The sequence below is a fragment of the Myripristis murdjan genome, chromosome 24, assembly GCF_902150065.1.
Source record: "Myripristis murdjan chromosome 24, fMyrMur1.1, whole genome shotgun sequence".
NCBI lineage: Eukaryota > Metazoa > Chordata > Actinopteri > Holocentriformes > Holocentridae > Myripristis > Myripristis murdjan.
The window spans coordinates 25,889,304-25,899,230 of NC_044003.1; the positions used below are offsets into that span (position 1 = coordinate 25,889,304).

At 40.7% G+C, this 9,927-nt stretch overlaps 1 protein-coding gene across 1 annotated transcript; it reads right to left on the minus strand.

The window, feature by feature from the left end:
- Positions 1-1,145: 1,145 nt before the first annotated feature.
- On the minus strand, positions 1,146-9,210 carry il20ra (interleukin 20 receptor, alpha). The gene is made up of 7 exons (XM_030046541.1): positions 8,878-9,210; positions 6,272-6,395; positions 5,962-6,167; positions 5,042-5,217; positions 4,738-4,882; positions 4,081-4,217; positions 1,146-3,051 (listed from the first exon to the last, which is right to left on the minus strand). The coding sequence occupies exons 1-7, from the start codon at positions 8,924-8,926 to the stop codon at positions 1,918-1,920; spliced, it is 1,971 nt and encodes a 656-aa protein (XP_029902401.1). The 5' UTR covers positions 8,927-9,210; the 3' UTR covers positions 1,146-1,917.
- Between the last annotated feature and the right edge of the window lie 717 nt (positions 9,211-9,927).

Here is a 9,927-nt window from a genome sequence, read left to right on the forward strand (position 1 = left end):
CATGGTTATAATGTCAGCACAATGTTCCTACATAACATTTTGAGTACAGTTGTATCTTTATGGTGACAAAAATAATAGCAAAACAAGAGAATACATAAGAACAATGTATAAAAATACCTGGGAAATATTGATTTCCCTCTAAACAAAAGACACATGTGATGACAACACTGAAAGAATAGATGTGACATATTAATGAGATAGTCTAAAATAGGCAAAATCTAAAAAATAGGCAAAATTGCTACTAGTAATCATTTCACGCAACAGATGGTAGCTTGTTCACAATTTTACAAAAAATAAACAAAAGATAGCATATGTTAAAATTTTAAATGATCCTCCTCATTTTTGGATCAGGCAACTTCATAAAATCAAGAACATCTTTACATTAGTTACACAATATAGAGTGCTATAGCCTTTTCTTCATCTAATATTAACACATGAATCACATAGAAATCCTTCATATCTTGGAGCACCAGCATTTCTTCGATTTATATTTTCAGCAGTGTAAACACAACAAAGTTTCTTCCCTTCTGCATTAATTAAGAGGATTATACTGATTGAAAGACACTATAATTCAGTTTGCGCCCAGTATGCAAACAACTACTGGCCCAGTGTCCTGAGCTACAACCTGAATTAGAAAAAAAATGGCACTTAATAGAACCAAAACCAAAACATCCCCATGCCTCCCACATAACATCATCAGGTAAACACCGTACATGCAGTCATGAATCATCACATGCTTTGTTTTTTTTGTGCTTGTTCTTCTTTTTCGGCTTGGCTTTCATGTATTTTAATCTTGTGCATTTGTATTGTAAACCCTTCTGCCACATTTGTAAAGTGCTTTGGGTCAACTCCTGTTGTTTTTAACTGTGCTATATTAGTAAAGTGACTTGACTTGACATAAAAGAAATACCCAGAATAACGTGTCTCATCAGGGTGTTGATCAGCCACAGCTCAAGTTATTCTGATCAGCAGAATAACTACAGGAAGAATAAGTAGATGTCTGAAACTTCCACAAAAAGCTCCAATATTTGGTGTTTTGATGATGGCTTTGGCAAACCGTGTCAGAAAGTGCCCTATCATATCTCCTAAGTGCAAAGTTGGGTTTAAAATCTGACAGGTGGAGCGCCCATAGTGGGTCCCACCGTCACCAGTACAAATACTTGTCATAGGATGCTCTCTCAGAACACCTTTACTTCATATCAAGCACAAACTTACTTTTTTAGTTTTACTGACATTTTTTTAAAATCACTTTTCAAATCTTATTTTTATTGAGAGGCTTTTTAAAAGTAATTTTTACTTTTGAATTTCAGTGCATTGTACTCATTTTTGTTTTGACTCTGCACTTAAAACCTTGCGGTCTGTTTTTAGTTTCGCTCGTCTCTCATGTATATTTTATTCCCAGTATTTTAATTCATCTGCCTGCCCATTTTATTCTTGTTACTTGATCTTTATTTTTTGTGTGTTATATTGTTTTATGTAGTCTTTGTAACACTGGTTTTGATAAGTGCTATACAAATACACATTAATGCATCAATCTAATGTCAATATACTGCATATAGGGCAGTGAACACTTTTCCTATTGCTCTAACTTCAGATAATTTCCTTCAGAGTTTCTAGTGGTGTGATTTAATCCTTACAGTGTGATTTGGTAATGTACACATAAACTATAATTCAAAAATAGTAATAAAGAAACAAAATTCAGAGGTATGAATGTAATCCTGTTGTCTTTGTAATTGTCATGTGAGTAGCTATCACTTTATCACAACTTCTTCCCCTAGGGGTCCATGATCACAGCGTGTTGTATGTCATCTACATATCTGGTCATTATGCATTTCTTAGAAAACACAAAGGTGGATGACTTTGGAGGGAGAGCATTTTCTGTCTTTTCTTAATGTAGAAAATGTCAGTTGATGTCGCCTACTGGTCCATCTTGATCACTACCTCCCAGCTGGTCAGCATGTTGCCTGCCTGCCACCCGGTTTCCCTCTTTGTCTCCATTCCTCTCTGTGCCTCTTCCACTTCCGCGGAAACCTGCCTCACGAGCACACTCTCCAGCCTCGGCCCCTGCTGCTCCTCCTCCTCCTCTTCCTCCCCTCCATTCATCCCACACTCCTGCATCTCCTCTCCCTGTATCAACCCTCCCTCCCTCATTATCTCTCTCTCCATTTCTGGCAACACAAGCTTCCTGGTCTCGGGATCCCAATTAACAAAGCTGCTTCCCTCCAGCTCCATTTCCTCCGTATCCTGCTCTGTAGCCACTCTCAGAAAAGCACAGTCATTGGAAAAGTACCTCAACTGGCCTGCGCAGGAGGGGGGCAGGGCCTCAGTGTGCTGTTGGTCCTGAGGAGAAAGGAGGGGTACCTGCTCTCTTTCCATTTCTTCTTCCACCTTTTCAACTATCACCCCGTCTGTTCTCCCCTTCGTCCCTCCCTCCTTCTGTGTTTGTGAATGCAAAGGAAAATGGAGGAGGCCGGTATGGGGGTCTATCTTTATACTTAAACGTGCATTCACTGAATCGTCCTCCCCTCCCTCTGTCTGTCCCTCTATCCGCCCTTGAAAAGGGGTTTGAGGTGGAATAAATGTTTGTACATGCGACCATGAGTGTGCTTGTACAAATGTGTGCGCCGTCTTTTGTCTTTTGTATGGGTTTAGGGAGGGAGCATCAGCTTTAGTGGAGTGATCACTCTCCCCTCTCTCACAGCTGTCTCTCACTTCATCTTCCCTGCGTTCTCCACTAACCAAATGATCCCTGTCTCCCCCTCCATCACTCATCTGTGTTCTCCCTCCTTCCTCGTTAAGCTCAGAAGCTGCTGCAGCAAATCCATAGTCCAAAGACTCGTTTTCCCAGAGTTCCTCAGGCTCCGGGAAGATGGGCATCTGGCGGGCATAGCTCGGAAAGTGTGGGAGAACTGGGATTGGCTCCTGTGGCTTGGGACATGTGTGATTATTTTTGGTGACTGATGAGAGCTTGCTGTTGATAACAGGGATGAGGATGATGTTGAGATTCTCCGGACAGAAAGTCAAAGGAGTCGAGTGGATTGGAGACAGGTCCTAAGAGGTTGATGATGAATGGCAGAAAAAACAGAGCAACTGTTAGCTTTTCAAACAGTTCCATCAACAAAACTCAAAAGAAGAAGACAAAAAAAGCAAGTGAAACATGTACATCCTCATGGATAAACAGGCACCTCATACTTCTCATACAAAACAAATCAAAACTGGACAAAACTGTGTTATGCACTTTCAAAGTAAAACCACAAATATACAGTGCAAACACTTAAGGCATATCTAAAGTAACATCACCAGCATCTGAGAAAATATGTTTGAGTTTAAAATTGTGGTAACACTTTACAATAACAGTACAACAATTAACGTTAGTTAATGCCGTAATGGTTAATTAACTGTTAGTTAATGATTATTATGGCGTTTACTAATGTTAATATCTACAATAACCCTTAAATAACATATAAATTAATAACTTAGCATGAACAGCATTAGTACATGATTCTTAGACACATTAATTAACGGTTAGTTAACTGTTACTTAATGTTTATTACCTGTTACTTAATGTTTATTACGGCATTAACTGACGTTAATTGTTGTACTCTTATTGTAAAGTGTTACCAGAATTGTTGAAGTTATAATTCTCCCATTAGGCCAGTTTGTGTGACTGTGAGGATAGCTGGATTTGTGTAGGAAGTTTCGTGTCTGTTACTGAGTTTGAGTTTTTCAAAGCCAGAACACAGAACCACAATGCACCGCTCTTCCAACTTCCATCAAAACCGGACCAGGAGTGTCTAAGATATCATTTTTGAGTTACACCCCCATTAGGCCAATTAATGTATTTGTTTTTGTACAAAAATGCATTATCCCAAGTTTGGACAAAATTAGAATAAATCAGATATTCTCACAAAGAGTACAAGCATTTAATGAAAAATAACTGAACTACCCTTGTTTTCTCAGTATGTGGTTATTTATGAACTTTTGTGCACATTTTCTCTGTGCTCGTGTAAACTAAGCTGAAGAATGACAAATATGTATGTGCACAAATAGAAATGTGTATTTATATCGTGTATGTGTTACCAGTATATGCGGCCTTTTGTGTCCGTTCCCCCTCAGTGAGTGACACAGCAGGTAGCCGGCCACCACCAGCATACACATGCACACTGACGGAATCACAATACCCAAAATCACCCTCTGCAGCTGGCCAACCACAGGGTCTGGAGGAAGAGAGAAGAGTGAGGATTCAGTCAAAGATACAGTATGTGTTGATACATACATCTATGTAAAATGTGCTAACATCAAAACAACAAATGCAGAGGCTAAATTGTAAATTATCAGATGCTGCAGTTATAGATGTTGTGTGACAAGCCAGTAAATCTAATTTTGGAGTTTTTCGTGTTTAATTTGGGTGGAGAAAACGGTTTCATGAGCCCTCCTGCATCGAAACTCTTTTAGGGAACCCACTGAACAACGTCTAAATGCAATGCCATGAAGCTAAACACAAAGCGTTTTTTCATGAAAGATTAAACTATGACATACCCATTTAGTAACAACTGTGTGCACAACACAATACACACACAAGAAAGGTGTCTCAGGCACACAAATTCTCGCTGTATCTCTTGCTCCTCTGTTTCGTGTTTAGGCACATTCCTCTCCTTTGAAAGACACGCATACAAACGCACGCACACACACACACACACACACACACACACACACACATGCACACTGTGGCTGTACCTGGTGCCGTGGTGATGCAGTGCCAAGCTGAGCGGTGGCATGAAGCGGGCATGGAGAGGAATCTTGCCTTGGCAGAGAAGCAATACTCTGTGTCATACTCCAACAGACGATACCTGAACTGACTGGAATCCACTGGGAAATAACGCTACACATGCACAGACAAATTACAGATTAGACAAACTTTAGTTCAATGGTGTGGCAAGATAACTGAGATTCACTTAACTTGGTGTCACACTTTGAAATAAGCTGATTATAACAGTTTATAGATGCTGGGAGGGCGAGACAAGTCAGGATTTCTACTCACTGTCTGGTTTTGACGGGCGTTGTGGACAGAAAGGTTATAGGTCATCTGGGGGTAAAGCGTTGCCATGGAAACCTCTGGGGTATGGTTGTCAGGCTGATATCTCAAGGGCCCCTTCAGACTGATGATGGCGCTGTCCTCCTCGATCACCACAGAAACCAGCGGAGGGCCAAAACTCGCTATAGGGATGGATATTGACACACAATTACATTGAATAAGACAATTTTGCACAATTTATGAATTATTTGGGCTGTAAACTGGCATGAATGAATACTTATCATCAGTCTATATGACCAGGTCTCAACATCAGGTTAAATTTGGATGTACATTACATATATAAGGTCAAGAATTACAGAATATATCATTTGTTACATTATTATCATTACCATGTTATGACTGTGAGCATGGATACTTTTGGCATGTTAATAATTTGTATACTGTAAAAATCACTTATGAAAACATGGCAAAAAATGTCGTTTGTTCTATAATATCAGAATGTCCACCAGCACAAAGCCCATGAGCAAAATTTAGGGTGAGGCATTGCACTGCTCCGTTGTTAACAGGAAGGATACAGCAAAACAGGTGCTAGATGTAGTGGAAATGCGGGTGTGTAAAACTAGTAATACTTTGTGAAATAATGCTATTGATTGGTGTCTTTAGTGAATTTATAGTCATTTTTAGGTCATTTTCAAACAGGACAAACGTGGGCAAAGCACAAGCACCACAGCACTGCAGGCAGTAACCTAACTGTAAGTGTAAATGGAAATTGTCAAAAAGTTTTAGTAGGGAAAACATTGGTGTATTTGAAGGTTAATGAGACATCTTAAGTGTCTGTCTTTGGTTGATTCCTCCTCTGTGTCTGTCAGTCTTTATGGATCAGCCAGTGAAATCTCAGTTTTATGCAGAATGCCCTGCTAACTTACTGTCAGCCTTCGGTTCGAATCTTCTCTGTGTCACCGTCCATTTGGAGGATCCTCTGCTCCCTCTGGCTCGAACCCTGGCGTAGTAGCCCTGCTCCAGATCCCACGTCTCATTGGTCAGATCGCACGAGCTCCGCGTCGTATCTGTACAATGCAGCACAGGTCTCCAGCGCACCCGTCTCCCTCCGTCCTCCACCCTGTCCCCGTAGCTGGGGAAAGAAAAAGTGAATGCACACAAATAAATGGATTGAATCCCTGCACAAGCGGGGGGAAATTAGGGCTATATATTTATCTATCTATCATCATCACTTACATGGCATACTGCACTGTGTAGTGTGTGTTTTGTGACGTGTCATTGCCAGGATGCCAGTGCAGCACATTCCTCAGGTTCAGGGAGGAGAAGATGACATTGACTGGGCTTGGAGGAGAGGAGAAGACTGGAAAGAGAGAGAGAGAGAGAGAGAGAATGAGCTGGGAACAGAAACAAAAAAGCGAGAGACGGACAAATAGAGGACGAAAGGGGAGAGAGATAAGATGCTCATTGCTAATGTATAAACAGCTGAACTCAAGTGGAGACACTCACACACTCACTGATGACTTATTGGCTGGCTGGTTGGATGACAGACTTGTCTGATGACACTATGTGGGAAGTTTTTTGGTTTCTGTTGGGAGTTTTTTTTCCTGGTTATGACAGATAGTTGGGACTGGGCCAGAATGTGTGGTCACGCTATGTGGGGACTTCTCTGTTTTCTGTTTGCAGACTGTTTTTTTCCGTGTATTATTTGAGGAGTATCTTGTTGACATTTCAGATGAACAGCAATATAAAGTACTTGAGTGATTTACTGATCATCAGGCTGGGTAATTCATAGACTATCTGACTGGTTTACTGAGAGTATTACTGACCAGGGAGTCAATTTTTACAGCATCTAGCATATGAACTTTGTTTTCTGCCACTCATAAACATTTCTGTTTTTAGACTTAGACTTAGACTTAGACTTAGACTTCTTTTATTGTCATTGCACAAAAAAACACAGCAGTGAGATTTTGGCAACGAAATGTCGTTGCTTGGCTTCCGGATTACAGCAGAGATGGAATTGTGGGACCGTTTAGGTATATATAAATACCTAATTGACTGGCAGCTGCTGCCTCTATACACCACTGTTTGTTAAACTGTGGCTCAGGAGGACCCAGGATCAAACAATGTCCTCTTTATGGGTTCCTACATAAAAAAAACAAGTCTCTGAGGGCCATGGCAAGCAAATAAATACATTACAACACAATATCATACAACCAAAACATCTGAATTGATGTAATTCAAGGCATGTGTGCACAAAACAGTGTAGAGGAGTAGTGTTAATTAACCATTTCTGGCTTGGGACACAAACTGAAGACACAAAGTGAATCTTGGGAAGCAGGTTCACTGGGTATTAGTGCTCCACGCATTATTCTTATCACATTGGGACTCAAAAGACATAGCCCTGTGACCCATTTTTGGTCTCAACTAATCCTTACAGTGGACAGTGGAAAAAAACAGGTCCCATATGAAGTAGAGGAAATGAAATAGAACAGGAGGGAAACAAAGTTGCAATGTGCTTCAAACTTGGTGTGCGTGTTCAGACGGCATCAGATATTACTTTATTGGTTTGTTTTTGTGCGTTATAGGGTTTCCCATGCGGCCTATTTCAGATCAAGAACAAGAACGATAACACACCAACACACTGGTGCGTCAGATCGAGCTGTACACAGGGGACAACACAGTAGGTTATCTATAACTGCTGCAGCTCATTAGACTGATACTTTATTAACCCCTATAACTCGGATATCCCCAAAGCCACAAATTAAACAAACTTGCAAGGCAACTCCTCTTGCAAAAATAGTTAAAAAGCCTTTATTAAAGTGGCTACATCACACAGCATGTGCCAATAGATTGTTTGTACTGTCGTTAAGTTGAGTCAAAGTTTCAAAAAACATTTTTCCCCACACACTGTAGGACAATTTCACATTCATATTGTGTATCTTCTGGCTGCAGCGCTTCTTTGAGGCTACATTACACTTACACTGAGCGAGACATTTAAACCAAAGAGGCCATTGTCTTATGGCTGAAGCATTACATTAAAAGGAAACTATTTCGATGTTTTGTACACACTTCCCCATAATCCAGCAGGACATATTTGATATCTTTGGAAATAGATCCCCACTAGAATTTAGATAAAAGTTATGTGGGTTTGAACAAAGCTTGGCTGTGCAACAATGACCACCTGTGGGAGCGGCTTACGAGGTTCAGAATACCTGTTTCAGTCCAACTTCTGGTTATAATCCTGATGATAACACTGCACTTTTCATTGTGATTAACATCCAAACTCTGAGTAGACAAGAAGAGATTACACGTGCTCTCTGTTTCAGATTACCATGAAAAGGTCAAATCTGAACCACAGTGAAATTCGCATCAGTGTCGCCTGTAAGTCTGTAAATCCTGCTTTTGACAATATGCATGAGTCAGTTCATGAACATGCAGTACATCACTTCATGCCATAATGAAACAGGTGCAGCTCATAACACATGCATTTGCCTTGGTCTGCAATAAAAACCTCAATCAAACACGTGTGAGGCTACCCCCTCTCCCAGGTACAGGGACACACACATGGGCTACACATCGAAACACACACCAACACATACAAGGCTGTACTTAAAGTTCCTCGCATGTATTTATATATTTATATGTACACAAATACATACAGTCTTTTGGAGAAATAAGTTTATGGAAAATTAATAAAATAAGAACAACAGTATTGGTAATAGTAAACGTAAATGACGGTAAGAACATTAGTTTTAAGGCAATAGTTCTGACATGGTAGTGAGAGTAACAGTGACAAAAATCATTAATAACAGTAATAGTGATGAGAGTTTTATGCAGCTTGCCTGTGTAGTTTAGAGCTCCGAGGTACAGAATGGTTATAGTAATCCGCATCTCCGGTCTGCTCACAGTTTCTCCATAAACAGCAACATTTCCACCCGAGACCACGGCAGTTCCTCTAATCCTCCAGGGGGCTTTCGCCTCTGCGGGCTTTGTCACATTTTCTAAGCACCTACTCGCCTTTCAGGTCTGTGCATTTCTGCTGCTTCCCAGAGTGAGAAGGCGACTTAAAATACTTAACTTTCCTCTGACGGGCTGGAGGAGGCAAAGTGCTCAGGTGCAGTCTATCAGGAAAACGGTGCGGTAAATAATTTATCAAGGGGAAAACTACACCAAGTTCACAAGCTTCCGTGCGGGTGGAAGGAATGTCACCGCACTTGTTTGTTCACATTACAGCACCTTTACACCTTGACAACAGGGAGGGAGGGTGTTACCCAGAGGCAAGGCCGAGGCTGCGTCTTGAAGTACAGTGAATGAACATAGGGCTACAATAGTAGCTTACATAGCCTAAAATAAAAATGCATGTTCATATATGTCACTGTAATACTAGGCTGCATGAAGTAAAACATTATTAGGGGAGCTTAACAGTTGTTTGAAAAGCCAGACCGCAGCCGATTCTCAATGCAACAAATTAATTAATAATTAATGAATTAATTAATTTGACAAAATGCAAGAGAATTATAGAAAGCAGGGCCATTTTCTTTGACATTTTTCATCTGGAGGGGGGTGGGGGATATACACAAAGACAAACCTATGGCTGCAGGTTCATTCTGCACAAGCTGTTGAAAAAGAAGCTGAAGCCCCCTGCCAACGCGCCTCTGCGTCACTCTGAACCCTCAGGTGAAGGCTGCTTCAGGACAGTCAATTTCTGCTGCCACAGGCCTACTGGTTTTTGTCGTAGGCTATTGAGACATGCATATAATAGTAATTATACTCTGTTTAAAACAAATTCAAAAAAAAAAAAAAAAAAAAAGGAGGAAAGTGGCAGCATCGCATAAGCAAGACATCAAGACATTTTGGACGTGCATGTGGAAATGCCTTGGAACAGTGACTTG

What these genes read in the sequence shown, in the direction of transcription:
- il20ra (XM_030046541.1), bottom strand. Translation starts at nt 8,926, where the DNA reads ATGCGGATTACTATAACCATTCTGTACCTCGGAGCTCTAAACTACACA. An exon ending in ATTCGAACCGAAGGCTGACA is followed by an intron (nt 5,218 to 5,961) that starts GTAAGTTAGCAG and finishes CCATCCCTATAG; the next exon opens with CGAGTTTTGGCCCTCCGCTG. An exon ending in ACAAAAGGCCGCATATACTG is followed by an intron (nt 3,052 to 4,080) that starts GTAACACATACA and finishes TCAACCTCTTAG; the next exon opens with GACCTGTCTCCAATCCACTC.